This window comes from Rattus norvegicus, chromosome 10 (genome assembly GCF_021556685.1).
Source record: "Rattus norvegicus strain SHRSP/BbbUtx chromosome 10, alternate assembly SHRSP_T2T, whole genome shotgun sequence".
Classification (NCBI taxonomy): Eukaryota; Metazoa; Chordata; class Mammalia; order Rodentia; family Muridae; genus Rattus; species Rattus norvegicus.
Window position 1 is genome coordinate 95,832,815 of NC_141543.1, and position 27,043 is coordinate 95,859,857.

At 48.7% G+C, this 27,043-nt stretch overlaps 2 protein-coding genes and 1 long non-coding RNA gene across 4 annotated transcripts in view; 1 reads left to right on the plus strand and 2 right to left on the minus strand.

Moving 5' to 3' along the window:
• Positions 1 to 25,801, plus strand: part of Itgb3 (integrin subunit beta 3) — a 57,667-nt gene extending 31,866 nt beyond the window's left edge. Inside the window, exons 7-15 of one of the 2 annotated variants that reach the window (XM_087571077.1) lie at positions 1,189 to 1,284; positions 1,878 to 1,967; positions 3,008 to 3,142; positions 4,381 to 4,810; positions 13,592 to 13,814; positions 15,208 to 15,308; positions 17,463 to 17,582; positions 20,499 to 20,665; positions 22,527 to 25,801. In XM_087571077.1, the coding sequence (XP_087427203.1) occupies positions 1,189 to 1,284; positions 1,878 to 1,967; positions 3,008 to 3,142; positions 4,381 to 4,810; positions 13,592 to 13,814; positions 15,208 to 15,308; positions 17,463 to 17,582; positions 20,499 to 20,665; positions 22,527 to 22,592 (1,428 nt within the window). In that variant the 3' untranslated portion in view covers positions 22,593 to 25,801. 2 annotated transcript variants of the gene reach the window in all.
• Positions 4,470 to 26,752, minus strand: LOC148003130 (uncharacterized). The gene is made up of 3 exons (XR_015632162.1): positions 26,670 to 26,752; positions 21,869 to 22,075; positions 4,470 to 5,163 (listed from the first exon to the last, which is right to left on the minus strand). It is a non-coding gene; the product is annotated as an uncharacterized LOC148003130 (long non-coding RNA).
• LOC148003131 (uncharacterized) lies at positions 13,592 to 15,781 on the minus strand. The gene is made up of 2 exons (XM_087575044.1): positions 14,644 to 15,781; positions 13,592 to 14,469 (listed from the first exon to the last, which is right to left on the minus strand). Exons 1-2 carry the CDS (start codon positions 14,975 to 14,977, stop codon positions 14,390 to 14,392), a joined length of 414 nt encoding a protein of 137 aa, XP_087431170.1. The 5' UTR covers positions 14,978 to 15,781; the 3' UTR covers positions 13,592 to 14,389.
• Positions 26,753 to 27,043: the final 291 nt, after the last annotated feature.

A 27,043-nucleotide genomic window follows, 5' to 3' on the forward strand; every position in this document is an offset into this window, starting at 1 on the left:
TCACATTATGTTAGATATTATCCAACCACCAAGCTACCCCCAGGCCTACTCTATTTTTTTTTAAAATCCATAAATGGAGGAACCACCTGTAGCTTAAAAATGATTAAAGGCAGGACACTGGCCTAGAGAGCTCACAAACTCCCTCGCAAGGTCTAGGTTTCCGTGGACGTAGTTACGCTTTGTACTGTTTCCTCGTCTCTCCACTTCCTTGGTATTAGCCGCATCCAAGTTGAGCATGGTCAGCAAGCATTGACACTAGTCACTAGCACTGAGCAGGAGCTGCGAGAGGTGAAAAAGCTACAAGGACCTACTCTTAGGAGGTCTAGATGAAGAGAGAGGATATATCCCTACACATTAGCATGGGACGCATGATGAACGCTAGGTGGGTGGGTGACACAATCAAGGGCTATTCACAGAGCAAGGAGGAAAAGTTCTTAGTAGCTGGGATGGTCAAGGAGGGCCTCTTGGAGGAGGTGAACTTAGGCTAAGGAAGGAGGAGGATTACCAAGATGACAGTCACTTCAGGTAGCAGGAGGAATAAGCTAGGTCAGTAGGGGTGAGAGACATTGGACTGTGAGGCTGAGGTCCTGTGGCAGGTGACAGTTAGAGTGAGGTTAGGGCATTTGCCCGTAATTCCACAATGACAAAGCCTAGCCCACAGGGTTTTGATCTGAGCAGGAAGGAAGGTGCTTGGTTTTGGAACCACCAGCCCAGGGTTCACTGCTGAGCTTCTGTGGCTTTTCCCTTTCTCTCGGGCATTGCACCATTTTTCTGTTGCTAACGGTATAACAGCGTGGACACAGTAAGTTGGAAAAGAGCTTTGGTTTTGTTTTTAGAATTTTCGAATTTGAGGGACCGCATCTGGTGATGATCACTGCTGGCTGAGTCCCAAGACTCAAGCTGTCCTGAGGTGGGAGGTCAGGGAGCATGCGTGTGGGCTTCCTCTTTCATTGGTTGTCTTCGTGTGTGTCTACGCCTTCAGTGTCTCACAGGGGAACTCAGTTCCAGCATATGAAACCTGAGGGGCTCACTGAAGCCACACACAAACGTAATACCCACTTTGATTAGTGGGTAAAAATCTTTTACGTTTCACATTGCCTTGCTCATACCCCAAATAAGACAGGCTCAAAGGCTAGGGACCCCTATGAGACACCCCCCATTAACCTTCCACCTTTCCCCCATTTCCAGGATTACCCATCTCTGGGGCTGATGACTGAGAAACTATCCCAGAAGAACATTAACTTGATCTTTGCAGTGACCGAAAATGTCGTCAGCCTTTACCAGGTAACTAGGACTCTGGGCTTCTCTCTTGTCACCACAGGTGGACCAGTCCCAGGTGGCCAGCTCCTGCTGTCACTAGCCAGGACCCCAACCAGGAAAAATCCTTTCTAAACTCATTCTCCAGGGAGTTTACATTCCTCCCCGTAGCCTTCGCCTCCAACCTCTCACCTATAAGGAAGACTGTGGTGGTGTGTGATGGCGGAGACAGGACTCAGTGGGGGAAGGGGTATAAATTTGCTTTTTTTTAAATAAGCTTTCTCGGATATGAAAATGTACTAGATCTGTTCTTGTAGTAACAAGACAGATATTCCACAGTGCCCTTCAAACTTCATTTTAAGACTGCCAGTTGGGCAGTGGTGGTGCATGCCTTAAATCCCAGTACTTGGGAGGCCGAGGCAAGTAGATCTCTGAGTTTGAGAACAAGGTCCAGGACAGCCAGGGTTGCACGGTGAAACCCTGTCTTCAAAAGCCAACCAACCAGCCAAACAAACAAACAACCAAACAACCAAACAACCAAGGCTGCCAGTCTGACTAAGGAGGGCTTGAGGAGGAGACTTTCTTCAGTACGCTGTGGACATCTTAGTCTTCCTTTCTAGAATTACAGTGAGCTCATCCCGGGGACCACAGTGGGAGTCCTGTCTGATGACTCAAGCAATGTCCTTCAGCTCATCGTTGATGCTTACGGGGTAAGAATGCTGGCCCAGGAGGCCCTGGTGAGTCTGCTGGACACGGCTTACTCATCAGAACTTAAAAAAGAAGCAGAAGAGGGATGTAGTGGTCTACAGCAGAAAGCAGGCCCATAAATTTCCTTCAGGAAGGAAATTTATCAAGAAGCCATGCTTGGGCCTGTGGGTGGAAGAATATTAGATAAAAACAATACAGTATGGGGGTCTGTACACAATAGGGCCTTAAAGGGGCAAGGGGCTTCCCTTTAGAGCCTGAAGAAGAGCAAGGAAGAGAGAGAGAGAGAGAGAGAGAGAGAGAGAGAGAGAGAGAGAGAGAACAAACTTCCATAAGAGTGATGGGAGGGGATGCCCAAGGAGCCTCTTTGAAGAGCAGCTTTATCTCCAGACCAAATCTTCCTGATGACTCTGAGACCAACCCCCTAGAACAAGGGAAAGGTCCAGTTCTTTATATGCTTAGGAGTGGCAGGAAGTTTACAGTCATGTGATTTGGTTGAACATGGCACCCAGAGAAGCCAGAAGGTACTATATACATTGAGCACAGTCAAGTCAGAGCACAAATTGCCTTGGAACTCTCTGTCCCAAAGAGAGCTAGCTGCAGGGAGGTCTGACTCAGGCTGTGGGATCATGCCTAAAGGTGTAGGCTCTGTTCTAACAGAGCTTGGATTTGGGAGCCCTGACTGCCATTCTCCCATGTGGTCTTACTGCATTTCCCTTATGCCCTCAGATGTAGACGGTGGTTGGCCTTGGGAGAAATAGCACCTTCTGAAATGGGCCAGAAAGGAAGGCCAGGGAGGAAAAGGAACAGCATGTGGGGAGCTTGGAGGTGGAGGGGGATGCAGAAGGGGATTAGGTGCATGGAGGATGCACTGTAGGGAGAGCCAGGTCTCAGCAGGATACAGAAGAGGTGACTGAGCCCAGAGACTCTGTGGCAACTGTTGGGTCACCCCCAGGGCAAGTCCAAGGCTTTGTGTGGATGGGCTTTGGCTTTTGTCTGTGTCCTAACCTTGTCTGTGTCCTGTCTTTTGCCCCTTTCTGCTCAGAAAATCCGTTCTAAAGTGGAGCTGGAAGTGCGTGATCTCCCCGAAGAGCTGTCGCTGTCCTTCAATGCCACCTGCCTCAACAACGAGGTCATCCCAGGCCTCAAGTCTTGTGTGGGCCTCAAGATTGGAGACACGGTGAGGAGGTGGGCTAGGGAAGGGACTGACCATGGGCCCCGAAATCTGTGTGTACCCTGACCCTTTCTGGAATTAGACGTTAAAGTAGTAGAATTGCCAATCTTTCCCCTCGAAGTTTCTGATGCCTAAGGTTTCTATAGCTGCCAAGCAAACCCTTATTTCAGTTTGTATTTATTTATTTATTTATTTATTTATTTAAAGAACATCTATTTTGATTTTCCATGTTTGCACCTGCGCATCTGATGGAAAATGAAAATACTCCTTAATCTATTCACCCAGGGTAATGCATTTCTTTTCTCTGCATCATAAAATGGGGCAGTACAGCACCTGTGGACTCCTCTGAGCACTGACTGCACCAGGTTTTATTCTGGCTGACGGAAATCCAACAACAAGTGGAACAGGCAAAAATGTCTGCCCTCTTGAGACTTAAGAGTTTAAACGTTCATCTTGCACCACCATCCCCTCCACAGTTTTCTTCTTATTTTTTAATTTTATGTGTATAGTTATTCTGCCTGCATGTATATTTGTGTATCACACATGTACCTGGTACCTGTGGAGGCTGGAATCAAGTATCAGATTCCTTTGAAATGGAGTTACAGATGGTTGCAATAGGCTGTGTGGATAGTAACCCGGGTCCTCTGGAAGAACCGCCGGTGCTCTTAACCTCTGAGCCATCTCTCCAGCTTCTCTGGTTTTCTTTGCTGGTTCTCCTCTACTCTACCTAACGGACTGGTAGATGGGAGAGAGGAATGAAAAGAAATAGGTCTTCCGGTACCCTATAAATTTATAAGCACACGTGTTCCCACCCCATACTACCTGCCCTGCAATAAAATGCTACATAGTAATCTCTGTTCACCATTGACCTCTGTAGGCGTGGTGTGATGCAAAGCAACATTTTGTGTGTCTTGCTGTTACTATGTTACAATATTACTCCAGCCGGCGTGGTTGGCCAGAGCGAAATGCTCACAAAATCACAGCTTCTGTCCTGCTTGAGCTGGTTTATTTCTCTTCTATTGCTTGTCTTTAACTGTCCAGTGAGATGTACCCCAGTGGTATTATTACTGCTGTGCCAGTGTAGCGTTTACTCTGTAGTTTGATAGAATGAAGGTGAGGAACTCCCCTGGGCAGGTGGATCTGACACCTAATTTTGTTGTCCTTGGAAGGTTGCAGCATAGCATTTCTTCTGGGCCTGGTGTTACCCAGATCCACTTGGGTCTGAATGTCGTCTTTCTGTCCAGGTGAGCTTCAGCATCGAGGCCAAGGTGCGTGGCTGCCCCCAGCAGAAGGAGCAATCTTTCACTATTAAGCCTGTGGGCTTTAAGGACAGCCTTACAGTCCAGGTGACCTTCGACTGTGACTGTGACTGCCAGGCCTTTGCCCAGCCTCTCAGCCCACGCTGCAACAATGGTAACGGAACCTTTGAGTGTGGGGTGTGCCGCTGTGACCAGGGCTGGCTGGGCTCCATGTGTGAGTGCTCCGAGGAGGACTATCGACCCTCTCAGCAGGAAGAGTGCAGCCCCAAGGAAGGCCAGCCCATCTGCAGCCAGCGGGGCGAGTGCCTCTGTGGCCAGTGCGTCTGCCACAGCAGTGACTTTGGCAAGATCACCGGCAAGTACTGTGAGTGTGATGACTTCTCCTGTGTCCGCTACAAAGGGGAGATGTGCTCTGGTGAGTACACCTGCATGCTCCAGAGCCATGCGGGCACGCATACCCATAGTGCTTTGGGAACACCTGTGGGAGGCTTGAGGTTGGCAAGGCGGGCAGAACTGAGGATTCATTTCACTGAATAGAAAAACAGAAATGGACAAGGGAGGCAAACAGTCCTCTCCCCCTTGCTCATTGGCCCCGAGGGAAGCTAAAATGAGTAGGCAGGAGTCAAGAAACATCAAGAGGAAGTAGTTATCTTGCTTTTCTTTCTTTTGCTTTCTCTGATGATGTTGCAAGTTCCCAGTCCTTTGGAATTTAAGGACCAACATATTTCTCATCTCAAAACTAATCAATGTCATGGTAGCTCAGCGCTCCTGTTTACAGATGGAAAATATATGATGTTGGAATACACTGTAAGGTTAATGATAATTTTACTTGAATTTATTTTTCTATCCCCTGAGACTTAGAAAGTAGGGGTACATCTGCAAGGCACTTGGAACAGTCCTTGGAAGGTGATATGCTTGTGTTAAATGTTACCCCTGTTTATCATCTGTCTGCTATTGTTTGTATTCTGTCCCTGTGCTGTCCAAAATGGTAGCCACCAGCCACATGTGACCATTTAAACTAGTTGAGATAGAAAATGTTAAGTTCAGCTTTTCAGTTGGTCAGTAGCCACCTGTGGCCAGGCGGATATTGACCATTTTGACACAGCAGAAAGTTTCACAGGGTGGTGTGGCCATAGGGACTTCCTACCTGCAGATGAAAAGAGAGAGAGAGAGAGAGAGAGAGAGAGAGAGAGAGAGAGAGAGAGAGAGAGAGAGAGAAAGCACATGTGTATATATGGGCATACAGACTAGAGGTGGCCATTGTGTGTCTTCTTTTTTTTTGTTTTTTTGGTTCTTTTTTTCGGAGCTGGGGACCGAACCCAGGGCCTTGCACTTCCTAGGCAAGCGCTCTACCACTGAGCTAAATCCCCAACCCCGTGTGTCTTCTTCAATCACTCTCTACCCTACTTTTTGAGATAGGGGCTTCCATTGAGCCTGGAGTTCACCAGTTGGCTAGGCTGGTTAGCCAGTGAGCTCCAGAGATTCAATGGCTTCTGCTTCGAGGTGTTGAGATGACAGCATCTAGATGGGAGCCACTGAGCCTGGCTTTATTTTTTTATTTATTTATTTTTTTACAACCCGGTGCTGGAGATCTTAACTCAGCCCCTCATGCTTGCAACACAAGCTGTCTCTTCAGCCTGAGGACTGGAATTTTGAGCCTTCGAACCTGAAGGGTTCTGAGTTGCCCTTACTGTGAAATTCAGTTCAGTCCTAAGGCCTATTGGTAACTTCAAACTGGCCCCGGACACCACTCTTGGGTTCTTTCCCAGCAAAGAGGAGTCAAAATCCTGGCCAGCATGGCCTTTCTCTGAATCCTCTAAGGGCGAGTGGACAGCCTGAGTTATTTCCTTAGGCTCTGGAGGCAGGTTTAGGCTGAACTGTGGCTCTCGTTTGGGACCGACAGGCTGCAGGCATTTGCAGGTTGCACTGGCTGGAGCTGATTTACGGACTGTGATCAACTGAGCAGAGGCTAATAACTGTCTTTGGTGGTGGTCTAAGACCCCAAGGGCTGCATTTGCATTGGGGTTTAACCGGTGGAGCACTCAGGTGCTCACTATTAATTTAGGGATAAAATTATTGTTAATTATTAATCACTATTAAATTAGGGATAAATTATCAAATAATTATTAATAAATAATTTTGAAATCATTATATCATTATTAAATTAGCTAAATTAGTGGCAAGAGATCAGGACCCCTAGTGATGAAAACGGGCACACAATGTGGCACATGCGTAGCCCATGCCTGCGATCCCAGCACTGTAGACTATGACTAGGAGGTCAAGGTCATCCTTAGCTGGATAGTAAGTTTGAAGCTCGTCAATACCCAACCACCACCTCCACCAACACCACCAAAATGCTCAATAAATATAGATAAAGATAAATATGCCCTGTATAAACAGGCCCCAGGGGGCTGGAGAGACTACTCAGTGACTAAGAGCATGTACTATTCTTGCTGATGACCTAAGCTTAGTTTCCAGGTACCTCCCAAGCACCTGCAACTCTGGCCCTAGAGACGCTAATGACTCTGACCTCTACGGTCCCTGCGCTCAAAGTACACATGGTCACCATACAGGGAATTTTAAAAATAATCTTTTAAAAACATGCTCCACCAACATAAAAACGATGCCTTTCCTGACCTGTAACACTGACTACTTCAGTTATGCCAGCAAATTTTGAGAAAGGGCTTGGGGGAAAGCGATATCACTATTAAATTAGGGATAAAAACATTAAATAATTATTAATGGTCTAGGAAAGGCCTACAGAAGAGCCTCTGGGCCCCTTCACCTCCTCAGAGATGATTGGTCCAATGTGTGGTCTTGGGGAGGGGTCCCTGCAAGAGTGCATTTTTTTTGTCCACCAATCCCACAGAGCCCTGAGAATTCCCACCTCCTGAGGTTCGGAAATATCTGGTCCTGTATGCTTCATTCCAGCCACCCCCCCTTCCCTGGGGGTCCTTTGGATGTTACACTCATTATATTGCTTCTCACTAGGGTATCTGGTGCCCATTGAGTATCACATCTTGTCCTTGTGACACTGCTATCACACCCTTAGGGACACAGGTTCACGGAGTGCTTGGCATTGTGCTGACATTTGGTTACTGTTGGTGAACAAGGGGTCGTGTGTGATTCCTGACCTTTCAGAGCGAATGTCTAGCACATCAGTGTCCCTCTTTGATGTATGCCTTGGGGCATCAAGGGACAGCAGTGCCATGCCTCTGATCCTTCCTAGTCTGTGACCTCTAAGCATGCAGGTGGCTGCCTGGTCTGCTCCTCCCCACTTCAGGTCTTTGTGGTTGTTTGTGTCTCTAACCTGTCCCCCCCTCTACCTCAGGCAGCAGGGAGACAGAGACTGCATTCGTCCTCCCACCTTCCAGACTCTTTCCTGTCTGCTGCACACAAATAGGCTTCCTCTGTGGGCTAGGCCTTGTGCTGTAGCCACGTGGGAGGCACAGGTGTCAGCAGACGATTTTACTGTTTATTAATATACCAAAGTGTCTGTCACATTAGCATGTCTGCTAGAACCCAGAAATGAGATGTCCGCAGACAGTCCCCAGAGAGAGACTTAGCGGATGGGGGACTACTAGGCATTTCATAGAGATGAGGTCTGATGGATCTTGAAGGAAGGCAGGTTCTCACAGGAAAGAAGTGGAATCTTAAGTCAGTCTGGAAGTTTGGCTTTGCAGGGAGAGTAATCATGTTCCCTTCCTCCTCTCCTACTCCTTCATTTCTTGATCCCTCCTCTGGCTTTCCCATGAACCCAGCCTAGCCTCCCCAACACCCCCCCTTTGGCTGGAGAGGCACCAACACTGTGACATTACTATACTGTGGTTTCCTTTTAAGGGCTGACTCTGCCAGGGCTTGGGGTCAGCCTGCTGGCTCTGGCTACCCACTTTCATTCTCAACATCACCCTCTGGCTGGCCCAGCAGATCTTGTTGTCAAAGATCACTTTGTTTTGCCTCACAAAGGAAACACTGTGGGGCAAGGGTTCTGCCAGGCCTCTGTGGCATCCTTTCTCCATCCAGGAACCGTGGCCGAAAACAAGCATAGTGGACAGGGCAGAACTCCTACTGTCTGGCATCCCCACCCGAAGCTGCCGCTCGGCAGGACTGTCTGATTAGAGCTCACAGCTGCCCTTTCTTTGGAGCTGACAGGCTCAGCCTTGCCTTCAGAAGTTGACCAGTGAAGGGAAGGTTGTGCAAGGGCAGTTCCTCTTCCTCAGAGTGGGCCCAGCTCTGTGGTGCTATTCATATTTCCAAACTCACATGGTCTCAGGCTGCAAGGAGTCTCTATCCTAGGTCATCTACCTGCAGGTGTGTGTGTGCGAGCATGTGTGTTTGTGTGTGTGTGTGCCCATGCATGCATATACTAGCATGTGCATGCACATATCCACGTGTGGAAATCACAGGACCACTCTGCCATCCCTCAGGAATTGCCCACCTTGCTTATGGAGTCAGGGTCTTTTGTTTGAACCTGGTCTGTGATTGAGCCTAGACACCTGCCTGTCTACCTTCCTGGCGTTTGATTCACAAACACATGTCAGCACACCTGGCTTTTTTTTTTTTTTTAATGGGTTCTGGGGATAGAACTCAGATTTTCTTGACTATGGCAAGCACTTTACTGACTGACCTATTTCCTGACCCTTACTGGCTTTTGGCTACTGCTTCCCTTCCTTCTCTCCCTTCCTTCTCAGTGAAGAAGATCCTAACCATAACACGCTTCTAGAGAACCCAGCTTAAAGACTTAGATTATTTCTGGTTCCCAGCTCTCCCGCCAGCCCCAACTTAATCTGGTCTCATCTTAAAAAAAAAAACAGATTTCTAATTAATTAATTAATTAATTAATTAATGTTTTCAAGCAGGATTTCTTTGTATAGTCTTGACTGTCCTGGAACTAGATCTGTAAATCAGGTTGGCCACAGAAATTCACGTGCCTCTGCCCCCACCCCCAAATGCTGGGATTAAAGGCATGTGCCACCACTACCTGGATGTTTTTTATGTTTCTAAAATGATTCCTTTATTTTTATATTATGGGCATTGGTGTTTGCCTACATGTATATCTGTGTGAGAGGAATCACTTGGAGCTGGAGTTACAATCGTGAGCTGCCATGTTGGTGCTGGGAATTGAACCTGGGTCTTTGGAAGAGCAGCTAGTGCTCTTAAGTACTGAACCATCTCTCCAGTCCCTTTCTATGTACAGGGGCTCTCTCTGCATGACTGTACACCATGTGCATGCAGTGCCTGAGGAGGCCAGAGGAGGGCACTGCGTCTGCCTAGGATTGGAGTTCCTGACAGTTGTTAGCCACTCTGTAGGTTGAGGGACTCCAACCAACTCTAGCCTTCTAGAAGAGCAACCAGTGTTAACTGCTGAGTCATCTCTCCAGCCTTAATGTACAGCCTAGGCTGGCCTTGACCTTGTGCTCTTCCTGCCCTTGTCTCTTTAGCATATGCTGTGGGCCTCCTACAACTGGCCCATCTGTTCTAAGAAACACATATTTCTTTCTAAGGGAGTGCGTAGCTGGGCTGTATTTACATGTTTGAGATTTATGTATGATGTATTTATGAAAGAGCCATACAGGGCAGGGCAGTACAGGGCCATGAGCGTAGGGGCCCATAGTGTCCAAAAGATAGTGGGTTAATTGAGAGCAGGAGGTGTGATCTAGTTATCGTCAGAGTGTGGCCTTGTACCACCGTCCCCTTCTTGGAGTTACTGATGTGGTTTCACATCAGTATCTGCTCCCTTTCTTTCCTCTAATTAGCAGTCATATTTTGATTATCTGTCCAGTTCTTCCTGATGCAGAGCTCTGGAGAATGGGCCACTCTTTTTAGGGTTTAGTGGCCAACTTTTAAACTCCTGTTAAGCGAATACTAGAGCAATACAGCATTGTGAGGTAAAACCTGCCTTCAAGCAGCCTGCCCTCCCATGCCAGGCTCCCTCCCATTCCTGCACTCCGGGAAGTGAAGGAACTCTCACAGTACGGCTGTTGGCTCTTCGCAATGCTGTGATGCTACAGCACAGGGCACAGTTGCTGTCTGTATGTGTATTTTCCATGGACCGAGGAGTTTGCAGGCTTCCCTGTAGCACGGATCTTGTCTGGAGCACCCACTGCTGAATCTCCAGTGTCTAGCACGTGGTCCAGTAAATGGGTGTTGAGTGCATGGGTGCTGTGTTTTATAAGAAGATAAGGGGAGAGAAGGAATATGTTTGGTGGAGGTACGGTAAGGCGTGGGGGAAGCAGCGTGCCTCTGCTGGCCCATGCTGAGGCATCCCTTCCTGGTATAGAATAGAGTTCATTCAGGGCATGGGGAGGGGAGTTGAGGGAGTAGAGACAGAGAATGGCAGAGAGAGAGAGAGAGAGAGAGAGAGAGAGAGAGAGAGAGTAGAGAAGTAGAGGCCTGCTATGAGCACATGGAGGAGGGGTGGGGAATGGGGAGAGGGAGGGGGAAGGGACAAGAGGACAGAGCAAGAGCAAGAAGGCAAGAGAGTGAGGAGGGGGGCGAGCAGCTCCTTTTATAGTGAGTCAGGCACACTTGGCTATTGCCAGGTAACTGTGGGGCAGGGCCTAGACTAAATGCCAACAATGGGTGACTGAAGGAACATTCACTGTCTGCCTTACTTCATAAAAGATTTCATGGAAATCCCCACTAACAATAAGGCTAATGTGGTAAACCTATCGCCTACCAAGAAGCTCAGTTTAGAAAGAGAAACAGATAAACAAGCAAATGGCCATAGCGTAAAGGCAGAGGCAGCCATAATGTGCCGGGAGAACACCTGAGAAGGCAGTGGACCTGAAGAGGCCAGAAGAAGTTTGAGTGAGAGGAAGGAACACTTGAGTTGGGCCTTAAGGGTGAACCGGAACTTGATGGTGATCAATCGTAGGGTTAAAGGGAAGTCTAGATAGAACAATGTGAACAGAAACTACCGGAGACCACAAAACTGCAGAAGGCTGAGCCCTGACTCTGCTGTTTAAAACCAGTGGCCTTGAGTCAAGTTACACAACCTTTCTGACACTGCGGGGTTGTAAGAGGGGATAACCAGCCACAGAGTAGGACTTGGCACTTTGGAATGCTCAGCAAACATCCATGCATATCACTGTCACTGCTGGGGTACTGATGGCACAGGTGTCAGTGGGGATATCACACTTCCTTGGTTTTAGAAAGGACTATAAGTCTCTTCTCTAAACGCTTCCCGAAGCTGCCCTACTGTGCTCTCAGCTACATAGGGTGACAGGATGCGTTAGTTATTCTGTCGCTGTTACAAAATGCCTGAGAGGAATGAAGGAGGAAAGATTTGTTTTGGGTCATGGTTTCAGAGGGTTCAGTCCATGCCTGCCTGGTCCCAAACGCTTAGGGCATAACAGTAGGGGTATGCGGGAGAAGAGAGAGCTGCTCGCATCATAACCAGCTGGGAGCAGAGAGAGCAAGCCAGGAATTGGTCAGGGAAATGTCCACTGTATCCTTCATCTAGCTAGACCCCACCGCCCAAGGCTACAGAGTTCCTCAAAATGACATGATCGACTCCATCAAAACGCAGGCAGGTGAGGGACACGTGAGAAGAAGACAGGTTGCATCGGCGAGGCCGGATGCTGTCGAGCCACGCTGACGACTTCAGAAATGAATCGTCGAAAATGTTTCTGCAGCATCGCGGTGTAGGTGCTGGAACAGTCGATGAGCGGAAGTTTGTTGGAGGCTTTTGGGCTGTGTGAGGCTATTGCTAACCAAGCTGCTGCTGTTTACCTCTGCACTCTCTCCTCACCTGGGTTTTCTCCTTTCCCGCTGCCTACTCTCTGTGGCGTTCTCAGGATTTATTTAGAGGTGTTGGCTCTCCGCAGGCTGTAAGGTAAGCTATATTTGTTCCCGGTGTTTCATTGGCTCTTTTGGCTGACTCCATAGGCTCCCAGCACCTTCCCTCTGGCCCTTGGGTACCCTATGCTATCTACCTGCATACCCAGGGCATGCTATGCACCTTCCCTTCCTGGCACCGGGTACAAGGCTGTACCATTCTTCATCTCATTCCAGTACACCTTCCCATCTCATGCCTTCACCCTCCGAGCCTCACGTCTTACCTTGCAAGGTGACGATTAGTTGGTTTGAGAAACACAGTAATGGACCGTGGTGGCTGGTCCATTATTTGGTTGGTGAGAGGGGCTAACTTGTTCAACTCAGAGCCCTTGGTGGGGTCTGACTTAACAGGGAGAAGAGATTAGTGATGGTTGGCCTTTCTCGTCATGTCGGAGAGGGGACAGTCATGTCAGGTCAAAAGACAGATGTAGGGGCTGGAGAAGCCCTTTCCCATCACCATGCTACTCTGTCAAAGTTCCTGAATGCTCTGCGTGGGCACAGGCTATGGGCCAGTCCTCTGGTCTAAGGAGCTGGCTCTAATCTTCAGACAGATGCTAGCAGAGAAGGACAAAGGATCCAGAAAAGGGCAAGAAAAAGGGCAGGGAGTCTGGGAGACATAGATCCGAATACTCCTTAGCTTTCCAGGTTTTTGCCCTTGGGTTTGCCTAAATTGATATTTGTCTCTATGGGGGAAGAGCTCTCCTGCCACTGAGTCAGTTCCCCTGCTCCCCTGCAGGATCGTTGCTAGGGTGGTGTTGTGGTAATTCATTAATCCTGCTCTAAACTCCCTGGTGGGTGTGCGTGCCCTCTCTGCACCCACCACATGCCTTATTTTAATATGTCTCAAGCTGCCCCAAGGTAGGGAACTTCTAAACCTCCCTGCGGCTAACACACTCTCTCCTCCGATATTCTCAAATTCTTACTTACTAAAATCTACATTCTAACTTGGTAGTTGGGCGGCCCTCTCGGGCCGTGCTGTCCCGGCTCCTTCACGTGGCTGTTCGCTTTTGCTTCATCTCTCAAGCGATTTTCCTGCTTCCCCAACACAGCGATTCTCCAACCTCCCTCCTCCCGAGGTCCCTCGCTTTGGAAATCTAAAGTCCCGTCCCTGTTTCCCTGCCCAGCCATTGGCTGCCGGCAACTTTATTTACCAATTAGAGCCAACTGGAGGCAGGGACCCTCGGCGCCTTGCAGGCAGGTGTGCAGATTTCCGTCCGATTTTGGGAGCGGAATGGCCACAGATAGCGTTAGAACCAATTCACCACAGTGTGGTTGGGAGAACAGGGGACGGTTTGTAGCCTGCGGTCGTGGGGTGGGCTTCTCACCAGCTGGTCTGCTGTCCCGGCTCTGTTGGTAGGCCATGGCCAGTGCAACTGTGGGGACTGCGTGTGTGACTCGGACTGGACTGGCTACTACTGCAACTGCACAACACGCACCGACACCTGCATGTCCACCAACGGGCTGCTGTGCAGCGGCCGGGGCAACTGTGAGTGTGGCAGCTGTGTGTGCGTCCAGCCAGGCTCCTATGGAGACACCTGCGAGAAGTGTCCCACCTGCCCAGATGCCTGCTCATTTAAGAAGTGAGTGAACAGCGCGGAGAGAGAGCTGAGAGAGCTGGGAGGCTGGAAGAAGGAAGAGGGGCCATGGACTCCCAACTCTCGGGGGATCTGTCTTAGGGAACAGTTTGCCAAATGGCTGCTTTCCTTTTTTCCATGAATACTTTTCTTTGGGGAAGTTGGAGGTCACACCAGCTGTGCAGGGACCAGAGCAGAGAAGCAATCGGAGCAAGCCCTCGTCCGGAGTGCCATCACGGAGCGCTCTGAATCGGGAGGGGGATCGGATAGGACATTCTCCTAAATTCCCAAGGCAGTGTTCTAGTTTCTATGGGAGATGCAAGGGGCTGAAGCTATGGTGGGCCTCAGGTGACATGGGCATTTGTCAATAAAGAGTTGTCCCGTTTGGACATTGAGGAAGCGTCAGTCAGCACAAGTCTGTGGCTCTGCCATTGCCAGGTTCACAGTCATGCACTCTGAGCTGCGGTAGGGCCCAGTGCTTATAAGAAAGAGCCTCATGCTGGGCTAATGCTCTGTGGTCACTGTCTTGAAATTCTTAGGTTTGTTTGAACAGAATTTTAATTTTTCAGTGGACTCTCAAATCACATGACCAACTCTGACCTTAAACCTCTGAGAATTGGTGGGAAGTCACCATCACTATCACCATCACCTTCACCATCACCTTCACCATCACCATCACTATCACCTTCACCATCACCATCACCATCACCTTCACCATCACCTTCACCTTCACCAAAACCTTCACCATCACCATCACCTTCACCATCACCTTCACCATCACCTTCATCTTCACCTTCACCATCACCTTCACCATCACCTTCATCTTCACCTTCACCATCACCTTCACCATCACCATCACCTTCACCATCACCTTCACCAAAACCTTCACCATCACCATCACCTTCACCATCACCTTCATCATCACCTACATCTTCACCTTCACCATCACCTTCACCATCACCATCACCATCATCACCTTCACCTTCACTATCACTTTTACTATCAGCTTCACCTTCACCTTCACCATCAATCATCACCTTCACCTTCACCATCACCATCATCTTCACCATCATCATCACCTTCACCATCACCATCACTTTCACTATCACCTTCACCATCACCATCACCATCATCTTCACCATCACCATCATCATCATCACCATCATCATCTCTGAAGAAGCTTAATGAAGTCTATTCAATCCTAGAGTCCCAGCAGTCAGGATTCAAAAGTCCAAGACCAGGTTAGGCTCTGTAGAGAGACTGTCTCAGACCCAGGGTTGGCTGGCCAGGTCCTGTCTGTGGGTGAGGAGAGCCTCTTCATTCCTGAGCTCCATGATGCCTTCTGGGTACGTGGCATATGTTGGGCTGTCCCTCCCTCACTGTGTCCTCTCTCCCCTAGGGACTGTGTGGAGTGTAAGAAGTTCAACCGGGGAAAGCTACATGAAGAAAACAACTGCAACCGTTTCTGCCGAGATGACATCGAGCTGGTGAAAGAACTGAGTGAGTGCGGCAGGTCTAGGAGTGTCATAAACCCCGGCTGCCTTTCCAAGGTGGAAGAGTAGTTGCTACCTCAAGAAATGCCATGCAGGCCTGATGTGCAGTGGGCACATGAAGGCTGGCTTCCGGAGAGCCACCTTCGTCCTTGCAAATGACTTCTGTAGCTCACACCTCCTACTAACTGGAGCCCCAGGCTCAGCGAGAACTCGTGCAAGGGTGTGCAAGTCAGATAATTCTTAATTTACCCTTAAAGGAGGGGAAGGTAGCACACTAGATTTTATAGATGAAGGAACCAAGGTGTAGTAGCTGCTGTCCCTAGCTTAGGAGGCGAGTAAGCAACACTGGGCCCGATGGCACACACCTGTCACCCTGTCACTCAGGAGTCTGAAGATGGTGGATCTTCACTTTGAAGCCACCTTGGGCTACAGGCTCGAGTATCCCAGGCCAGCCCCAGCTACAGGGCAAGACCCTTTCTCAAAAAAAAACAAAAAACAAAAAACAAAAAACAAAAAACAAACAAACAAAAACCCCCAAAACACTATTTTAAAAATGTGTTAAGAGGCCGGAGAGGTGGCTTTGTGGTTTACAGCCTGGGCTTCTCTTGCAGAGGGGCATGGGTTCAGTTCCCAGCACCCAAGTGGTGGTTAGCAACCATCTCTAACTCTGGTTCTGGAGGATCTAGTGCCCTCTTCTGGCCTGTATGGGCACTGTACACATATGGTGCACAGACATGCGTATGCAGACAAAATACTCACGTACATAAAATAAAAAACAGAATCTAGAAAGTGATGCCTAGGCTTTTGCTTATATCATGTTGGTTTGGAGGGAAACTTTCAGCCTTCTGGATGCATGGTCATGACTGCTCTCCTACAGCTCTTTTGATTGTTTAGACCTCACCCCTGCCCCCTGCACCTCTCCTCCCCCTAAAATAAGACCGACGTATAAACAGGGGGATCAAGTGTCTTCTTTACCGTTACTCTGGTCTGTACTCAGTGCTGTCCTTTAAAGACAATCTCGGCTGCCTTTGGTATATCAGATACGTTGTCTGAGTTGAGAGGCACTGGGTGGGGCCTGGGAGATACCAATCTCTGCACAGATAGCAATTGCCTGTGCAGAGGGGAATGCCTCTTCCTGTGAGAGCCACAGGAAGACAGTTCGCTTCCGGTAGGGGAGTCATAGAAGAATCAGATCTCTAGACCTTTGATAGCAGAAGTGGGCCACAGTGAGGTGGGCGGTTGGGGCTTGAATTCGAAGAAGTGTTTTTTCCTTGAGAGACCAGGCTTGCTGTGATCAGCGGGGGTGGGGTGGGGGTTTATCTGACTTTACTGAGTCTGCTTTTCTTCATCTATGAAAGAGAACCAATGGCCCCACCTAATGGGGAGAATTAAACGACATAAAACAGACAGTTGCTAACAGAGTAGCTGTCTACCTCCCTCTTTTTCCCTTCTCTGCTCGCTCATTCATTTCCTAACATGGCCCTTGTCAGTTTTACCTGTCTGCAGCCATCGGTGTACGGCAAGGTACACGCAGTGGAGAGTAACTAACCCACAGTGTCTCGCCATGACTAGCCGGTTTCAGAAGGGGCGGGGGAGACTGAAATCTACAGAGCATGATGGGAGTCAGAGACAGGGGTGGGGTGGGGGATGTCGGTGGAGAGACACACTGGGACAGGAAGAGAAGCGAGAGGCCTGGAAGGTTGCACAGACCACCTGAGGAGCACCGGGGAAGCAGACGAAGGAAAGAGGGGGAAGGGGACACCCACAGTGCGTCAGCAGCTTTTTTATGCTGTTTAAATCTCATGTAGGGTGGGGACATTGTCTTTCATTCATAGATGAAGATGGTCAGGGCAGATAGGTAGGTGCCAGCGCCGGTAGGCGGTAGAGACAGGCTTTGAGTCAGAATGTACGGTGCTCTAATAGCACACCCTGATCGGAAGAAGAAGTAAACCAAAAAGGGCCCATGGCGGGGGGGGGGGGGGGCGGCGGCACGTCATCACTGATGGCTGAGCGTGATCTCCAACCTAGGCGTCTAGCCTAACGTCAGGCAGTTTCCAATCATACGCTTTCTAGATGTCCTATGGCTGGGTTTGGGAAAAACTCTTACCTTCTGGGATTTGCTTTGTTTCTCATTCTCCATATCCTCCCTTCCCCATGTCAGCGGATACTGGCAAAAACGCGGTGAACTGTACCTACAAGAATGAGGACGACTGTGTCGTCAGATTCCAGTACTATGAAGACTCCAGTGGAAGGGCTGTCCTGTATGTGGTAGAAGAGCCTGGTATGTGAGCCCTGAGGCCTCGTCCCTCCCCTTAGAGAGAAAGAGACCACCTTGCTAGGCAGTAATTTCTCCTTGTAATCCTTTCAAACAAAGCAGGCCAAAGGGGTAAGGGGGTGTATATCATTGAGTACTAGCAGGAAGGTGCCTCACTGGGGCTGGAGAGATGGTGTACACGGGTAAGAGCACTTGCTGCTCTTACAGAGGCCCTGAGCTTGGTCCCCAGTACCAAGATCAGGTGGTCACATCTAGCACAACCCTCGACCTTTAAATATGGGCTGAAGAATAGAGAGGGTATCGTCTTCATTTTGCTTAGAGGGTTCAGAGAAAGCTGTTGTGGGAAGGGCAAAGATGTGTGTGGATGTCTGTGAAGGAACACACACGTTATGGTTTTTACCTCTGCTTCCTACTCACCCGTGCCCCAGCTTGCGCTCTCAGCCCTTTGTGTCTCAGAAGGGCGTTAGGTCTTTGCTGTTGGCTCTGCCGTCACTGGTGTTCCTGTTGGCTCACTAACCCAAATCTTTTGGCTTGGGATTTTGAGACTGGGAGCAAAGGTGACAGTCATCTGAGATGGCCAGACAACCCCAGGGGGCGCGATATGGTCACTTTTTATGTTCTCGGTGAGTCCAGCCTCTTGTATTCACACTAGGAAATGGGATCCCCGGGTCAAGGGTCCTACAGGTGCCCTTAGGCTTCGTGGTGCTGGAAGTTGAACCTGGGGCCTCCTGCACGAGGTCGCAGTCAGACCCTCAGCCGGGACCTCTCCTACCTCCTGGCTCTGCCTCTCTTTTTACCCAATCCCCATGATTTCCAGGGACTCTAGCTTGGAGCAGCATAGGTAGCTGGGGTCCTGAAGCTTTGGAAGAGATTATTCTCTTTCTCACCACCACCTCACGGCCTTGCAGATGTTTTCTTTGGAGGGCTGAGTCACCGCAGGGCAGTAAAGAATATTTCCAAATGGATTCAGCCACATGGAATGGGCCTCTGAACCGGGCTCTCTTCATTCTCGGCTAGGGCTGCCAGAAATAACACGGCATGCTCTGTGCAATAGTTAGTACACACACACTAAAATAGTAACTTGTTTATCGGAAGTCAGATCGATCTGGACTTCCTATACTTTTGTTTACTGCATCTGCCCACACTTCCAAGGCTTGTGTGGCCTTGGGTCACCCACTGGTTACGAGGGACCCTTAGAGGTACCTGTCTCTGGTCTCCTGCTTCCCACTCCTGGTGGTGACAGACTGTTTTCCTCTAGGATTCCACCTGTGTCACCCAGACCACTATGTAAAAAAGTTCACTGTGAGGTTTGAGGGTCAGTCTTATCCCAAGCTTTCAAAGAATTCACAGTCGTTCTTCCCAGAAGAACTGGGGCCCTTTGCTCCTGGTAATTTGGACACTGGAGCCTCACAAGCTCCCCGCAGGAGCCCCTTCATTATGGATAGGTTGTAATTTGGTGGGTTGGGCAGTGGCCAGAGCGGTAGCGGTTTGTGGTAGCGGTTGTTTTTGTATAGCATGCGGTGAGCCTAGGGTGTCTGTTTAGAGAAGGTGGGAGACGGAGTGGAAAGTGGGTGGGACTTCCTCTCCAGACTCATCAACACCCATACGTTCAAACACCTGGTGTCCTAACGCCGGAGATCGCCAGTATGAGGTCACCTGTTAGATACCCGAGGTTTATGGGGAGTTGAGCTCTATGGAATAGAATCAGCTGACCCATGGGTAAGATTCACAGCTTCTCTCTGCTTTGGTTATTGGCTGGGCAGAGCAAAGAAGTCAGTTTCCAGTAGGGTTAAGATTTTAGATTGCTGAATTATCCTGGCTGGCAGGCTTCCTGGTCTCCAAGGGCCGAGAAGGGCTGCTGAGTTTACAGCTCTCAGGGATGTACACACCTGAGCCAGGGCAAGAGACACACTTACTGACGGGACGATAAACAACAGAGCGAGGTAGGAGACGCCGCCAGTGACGATGGTAGCTGGTGTTTATGGAAGAGTTAACTTTATGCCAGCCACTGTTCTGAGTCCTTTACATCTATTTAGTATAGTCGCTCCTCACCACATGCTTCTGATTGTGAAGACTCGTTCCCTTGTTAAAGATGGAGAAGCAGGAGACTGACGCCCCAAAAAAGTTAGTTTATTGAAGGTCAGATAAGCAGTGTAAGCATTAGAACCAGTATTCAAAGCCAGACAGTCTTGGCTCCTGAATGCCCAGTGGCAGAGACCCAAGGACAAGTCACATGTGTCTGTGTTTAGGGGAGACCGGGGAGAGGACTCTGATAAGCAGAAAACTCCCACGGCTAGCTGGTGGCCGCTCTACAGGAATGTGAGTTCCAGGATTAGCAGGTGTAGGGGTGTGTGTGTGTGTGTGTGTGTGTGTGTGTGTGTGTGTGTGTGCCTGTGTCTGTGTCTGTGTTTGTAATGCTAGGGATAGAGCCCAAGGCTTCATGGAAAATAGCAAGGGTTTTTCCACCAGGCTTAGTTACTCCCCAAATCAATGTTTTCTTTAAAATATTTTGTTTTTGAGATTCATGCGTGTGAGCAACTTGCCTCCCAGTATTTGTGCATAGCATATGCATGACTGGGTGCCAGTGGAGGTTAGAAGAGGGTGTCAGGTGATCTGGGGCTATAGATGGGTCTGAGCCACCATGCGGGGGCAATAGCAACGTAAGCTCTTAGCTTTGGAGCCATCCCTCCGCTAAATTTTAAAATGTATGCTTGGGTGAAGCCACACCACATGGGTTAGGTTCAGCCCGAGAACCCCGATTTGGACCACCTAGGACAGATTATTGCCATCCTAAAGATTATGCCTTTAAAAAGTGGTGAACCTGTTCTTGAGGGTCCCATCTCCAGTCCCGTATCCCTTTGTTAACGATCTCATTCCTGGACATTTCCGGTGACTCCTGCCCTCTCCGTCTTTGTCTCCCAGAGTGTCCTAAGGGTCCTGATATCCTGGTGGTCCTGCTGTCAGTGATGGGGGCGATTCTGCTCATTGGCCTTGCTACTCTGCTCATCTGGAAGCTACTCATCACCATTCATGACCGGAAGGAATTTGCTAAATTTGAGGAAGAACGAGCCAGAGCCAAATGGGACACAGTGAGTGGCTGTGATGTGCTTTGCGTTCTTCTGAGTCTTTGGTTCAAGAACCCAAGATTGAGGCAGGAGATCCTCAGTGGTGGTTCAGCCTCAACAGTTGTTCCCCAGTTACCCTTCTGCTCTGGAAACTCGGAAATGTTCTGACTGTTCTTTTGTCCGTCTGAGTCACGAGACCTCCTAGTCCTCTACCTTACAGCAACCACATGTCAGGATCGCTGCATGCACATAGGATATTGTGTCAAAGGGAGAATAACTGTCCAGTAGGGGACAAGATAAATCTGTATGAGGGACATATAACACACCGTGCTGTAGCAACGAAGCCCGAAGTTTAAACATGATTGGAAAGTGACATAGTAGCTAGCATCTTCTGAGGGCTCTGTGGAACTATTCCAAATTCTTCTGACACTTTATCTCTGTAACAGCCCTTATCCTTCCCATTCTATAGTTAAGGAAACCGAGGGCAGAGAAGCAAAGTAGCCTGCCTGACAAAGAGAGGGATGAGGAAATATAGGAATTACTTTGGGGATCAACCTCTTACATGTAGTGGCCTTGCATCCATTTACCTCCCTTTTCTCATTCCCTGCAAATGAGAGGTGGTGGCTTCCAAACCTGGCTCCACCGGACACCCCAGAATGCAGTTTAACCCGATATTATCCAATCAAGCGAGCGTCTAAACAACAAGAACCCCAACGCATGTGTGCTTAGGCCACGGCATGTTTTCAGAGGTCAGGGGACAGCCTGCAGGAGTCAGTTCTCGCCCACCTCCCATGTGGGTTCTGAGGATCAGACTCGGCTGCGTCACTCCTGGCAGCAGCTGCCTTTCCCCGACTCTGCCAGCTTGACAGCCCATGGACCAGCGTTCTTTTGAGAACCATTTGTCTATTTAATTTTAGTCTATTCTCTTCCTGTTCATTTTATTTTTCCTGGACCCACCAAGTGACCAGTTAACTCTCCAATTAGGACCAGGGTTAGTCTGAAACTTTGTTTCTGGCAGACTTTGTATCCACTGAACCCAAGAAACAGAGATGTTTCTGTTAGGACCCTGTAGCTCAGTGGTTTTCAACCTTCCTAATGCTGTAACCCTTTAATACAGTTCCTCATGCTACGGTGCTCCCAACCATAAAACTATTTTACCACTACTTCATAACTGCAATTATGTAATTATTCATACATCATAATGTAAATAACTAATAGGCAGGATACCTGAGATATGACTCCACTGGGATCACAGCGCCCAGGTTGACAATGCTGATGTACAGCACTCGAGCCTCTGAGGGACTTTTCTAAATTTCTTGACATGGAGGGAATGTTCTAGATTTCTTGACGACCATTAAGGAGGATCCATTACTTTCTGTTAGGAAGCGGTTTGAGAAACCTGGTGAAGGCACACAGCAGGTCTGTGTGTAGCAACTGGTTCAGGGGATGAGATAAAGACAAGAATTATTTCGGCAAAAGCTGGGCTCTGTGTTCTGACGCCACCTACTCCATTTCCCCTTCTGGCTCGTGTCACTTGGCACTGCCCCCTTGATGAAGGGAAAGAAAAAGTAGGGACAGCAGAGGAAATGGGAGAGACAGGGCAAAATGGCACGCTACTCTGGGACTGCCAAAATGTCCTCCCCCTCGAAGTGATGGGCTGAATTAAAAACCTTTAGAAACAGCAGTAACACACCATCTCTCTCCTCTCCTTCTTTCCTATCTGTTCCCATCCGAAGAGTAGATGTGTAAGTGCAAGCGGTAGCTGGGTTCTGACAGTTCACTCTGAAGAAGGATGTCCGGGATAATATTCTCAGATGATGTTTAACTGTTTGGGGTAAGAAAGTGTATGGAGCTGACCATGGATTCTCCTCTGTTCCCTCTGCAGGCAAACAACCCATTGTATAAAGAGGCCACCTCCACCTTCACCAATATCACCTACCGGGGGACTTAATGAGAAGAGGTCATTCTTAGACCATCGTCAGATGATGCCAGAGCTGTGGGAGTCTCTGCCATTGTGTTTACAGAGGACTTTTTTTAAATGTGTGTTTGGGATTTGGGGTGTGGGTTGGGACGGGCTGGAAGAATGTCAGTCAGTGGGGATGTATCTCTGTGTGTACATGTGTATGTGTTGAGTGTGGGGAACTGTGTAATTTAAAACTTGCAATGTGTCTCAGGCAGAGCCCCACAGCCTTTGTCCTCAGGATCCCTCCCCACAGGATTCTTCCTGCTTAGCTTGAGGGGACTCAAGATGCCAGGCAGGTGCTTGTCACCTCTGAGAAGCCAGCTTCCCTTGTCAGCCCATTCTCCACCCCCAGAAAAGAAGGGCAGGGCTGAGGTCCCCCAACCCCCACCATTCCAGAGGAAGTGATGCCAAGTCTTGGTTCTTTATGGACTTTGTAAGTTTCTGGTTCTTGGATCTGACTGTCAACAGCTATGGTAGAAAGTGCTTGGCGTTGAAGCTCAGTTGTATCATCTGTGCCTCTACCCGGTTCCCCTTTCTTCAGGCTGACAGTGGAGTTAGGGGAGAACCCCGAGTCCTCAAGAGTTGCCCGTGTCTTTTGCCAACACCTCAGTCCTGCTATGGTTCTCTCATAAGGAAAGTCCTTGTCACCTGGCTCTTTGGCCCATTGAGCGTGAGGATGGCAAGGCCACTCAGGGGTCATGCATGGCCTGGGGCGTGTGCCAGCACCTCCAAGTTCATAATCACAGCCATTCAGAATTGCCTCATTGGTAGCTCTTCCCTGGAGATTTGTGTACAAGTGTCATTGTTGCTTCTCCACCATCTCTTACCTCCTGCTTCTACACTCTCATGGCCACGGGCTTTTGCTATGAGCTGAGGATCTCTCTCATGGTCAGATGCTTTCCCTCAGGGGAGAGTGCTGTGGTAAGAGCTGGAGGTCCATCCCACTCTCCAGGCCTTCTGCTCATCCTTCCAGGCACCTCCACACACCTCATCCTATGCCTCTGTGTGCTTCCTGCACCCATCCACGGGGGTGATTGTGTTTATCTACCTCTTCGGTGTCTTGTGAAGGAGTCATTCCCACGAGTCTGTTGAGCAGAGTGTCAGGGAGGAGTTGAAAGGCCAGTCAGAGCTGTGTGTGTGGCCTGTTCTCCTATGGGCTGGACAACCTCATTTTATCTCAGCCTTTAATCTGGGAGGCCGAAAGTACAATTTTATTTTGTTCCCTATAGGGTCACCCAACACTATGATGAGGTCCATCACTCTAAAGGAGCATGTATATAAACACGCTCACAGTTATATTTGTAATTTTGTATGATAACAAAGAGGAGCATTAAAAAAAAAAAAGAAAACCCCACACAGACTGCGTGGGGGTACAGGCAGGTCCACGTGCCATTATTCTTAGTAACTTGCCAGCCAGTTGCTGGGTCTGTAAGGGGCTTCTTCTTCCTGGCGGCTTGTGAGGGTGGGTATGTGGGCGCATTGGACCTTCCTTGAGGACGACAGACCGGATGTTCTGTTGTCCCAGCAAGAGTGATTTGCTTTGTCAACATTGACTCAGATCTAACATTAAAAACCAGTGCTCAACACCCAAAGAAAAGAGGCCTATAAACAGCATCTTGATCAGAAACCTGAGTTCTGGCCTCGGGTCGCTGTGGAAACTTGGGGTTGCTGTGAAACATTGTAACGTTAAGCGGCTTCATTTTCTCTGGAGTTCGTTTTTCTTTTGGACCGAGGTAACTTGGAAGGTCTTATTTCAAGTGTCAATGTTCTTTTGAAAAGATGGGGTCTCACGGAGCCCAGGATGGCCTTGACTTGCAGTGTAGCCAAGGATGACTTGAACTTCTGATCCTCTTTGCCCCCTCCTCTCTGGTGCTACAATTACAGGCATGCGCTATCATGCCTGTTTTATGCAGTGCTGGGAATAGAACCCAGGACGTTACACATGCTAGGTAAGAACATTACCAACTGACCTGCATTCCCAGCTTTAGTATCAACACCCTAAGATGCTGAGATTAGATATGGCACCAAATTTGTGGCCACGATTTTGTGTATAAGGGGACTGGAATATTGCTCAGTAGTGGAACAAGCGTTTATAGGATGTCTTGGGTTTGATTCCCAGCACTGAAAACGTGTGTGCGTGTGTGTATATGTGTGCGTTCATGTGTGAACATGTATGCATGTGTGTCCAAGTGTGCACATGTATGCATGCATGTGTGCACATATGTGTACGTGTGTACGTGTGTGTGTGTGTACGTGTGTACGTGTGTGTGTGTGTGTGTGTGTGTGTGTGTGTGTGTGTTGGTGGGGGGGTGCCCTTGCCAGTGTTTGTCTTTCAGTTTGGAGAGTGAATGCCTTGACTTTCCCGAGAGTGGATGGTATTCTTATAACTTGTCTCAGCGAGTCGCCTTCCTTCTCGGACTCCCTTCATCTTTTGTTAGTGGGTACATCCGATGAAGCACTTAGTTTTTGTCCAATTCGTTCTTTCTTGCTCACTCTGCATACATTTGCTTCTGCATACTCAGGAGGGTCGTCAGTAAGGAGCAGCTGATCCCGATGTTGGTGTGGAGAGCAGCCTTCAGGACAGGGATAAGCCAGTGACTGTCCTGTCTTGCCCTTGGGTTACTCTTGGCTGAGGTGGTGGGAATACAATAGAGGGGTGGGGGAAGATGGTCCCAGATCCAACCTTTAGCTACTGAGGCAGCGTCTGTGAGAGTGGATTTTCCTTTAGGAGGACAGTTTAGATGAGGAAACGAGCAGGGGAGGAAGAAAATATATTAAAAGGTGAAGAGGTGAGAAGGAATCTTGTCTGTTGCTGGATGAGGCGTGTGGTGCTTGGGCGGCAGTGTTGGTCAGCACACGTCTGTAGCTGTTCTCGGGTGTCCTGAGGGGGGACCTCTAGAACTGCTCTGGCATTGAGTATGCAGCACAGAGGGATTGCACCCATTCTCTTACAGGCAGTTTCAGTCCGGTCTCAGTGTCCGAGGACGGTAGGAACAAACAGCACATGCCTGGCAGGTTGTTGCCTCGAGCTAGTTCTTTACCTCAGAGATATTCTGAAGCGGCCCACAGCATTGGGATATTTCTCTTTGTTCATTTCTGGTTGAAATGACTTAAGTGCCTTCCTGACACCCTCACCACCTCCTTTGACTTGTGTAATGGAATTAAATGTGCTTTCCAAAAGAACTGGCCAAAGGCTACCCGGAGCTTCCTGTGTTGTTATTTCTGTTTTCTCTGGGTGCAAAGAGTGTCACTACTTCAAAAGGGGCTACTTTGTAGCAAAAACATGCAAACATGGTGCCTGCTGTGGGAGCTGGAGCTAAGGTCAGAGTCCAGGTTACTTTCTACGTTTTTCTTTTTTTAAATTGGGGGTCATTTAGGATCTTTGAAAATGAAGCAGAGCTAGAGAGATGACTTAGTGGTTAAGAGCACTGACTGCTCTTCCCGAGGTCCTGAGTTCAATTCCCAGCAACCACATGGTGGCTCACACCATCTGTAATGGGATCTGATGCCCTCTTCTGGTGTGTCTGAAGACAGCTACAGTGTGCTCATATACATAAAATAAATAAATCTTAAAAAAAAAGAAAATGGGTGTTGGGGATTTAGTTCAGCGGTAGAGTGCTTGCCTAGCGAGCACAAGGCCCTGGGTTCGGTCCCCAGCTCCGAAAAAAAAAAAAAAAAAGAAAATGAAGCAGAGCATGTTGTCAATGTAGTCTAGGTTTTGCCTATGGGAATCATAAATGAGTAAAGGCTTAATGACAAGTCATCTGCAGGACCAGTTACGTTCCTAACTTCTACTTAAAATAGCTAGTGGCCAACTCTAGTAGCACCTAGAAAGCTTTTTTTTTTTTTTTTTAAATGCAGTTAAGAGGCTGGAGAGATGGCTCAGTGCTTACGAGTGCTTTCTGCACTTTCAGAGGACTGAGTTTAGTTCCCAACTACCTGTAAGTCCAGCTCTAGGGGATCCCTTTCAGGTCTCCATGGGCATTTGCACACACATGTATGTACACACAGACACAGTCAGAAACACATGCACATGCACATACACACAAAGAAATGAAAACTTACAAGTCTTGTCTCAGAACCACAGTCGCACATCCTGAGAGATGTCGAGTCGTTCTGGTACTGTGGGAGTGTGGACACACAAACCTGGGGAGTGTAAGCAAGTCACATCACAAGGCCTCTGGATACAGTCCCAACGTGGTAAACCAAAGATGCCCAAGGCTGGTGTCAGGGAACAGGACATACCTTGAAAGTACACACTAAAATAATGTTTGGAGCACAGCATGGTGAATATTCAAGCAGTAGCAGCTAGTGCCAAGTATTCTGTATCAAGTGCACAGCTGAATGTGCTCTACGTTGGCAGCAACAGGTTCATTTACGTGTCAGTGAGGAGTTTATGATAGCCAAGATAGCACTTAGCGATGTGAAAATTCAACTCT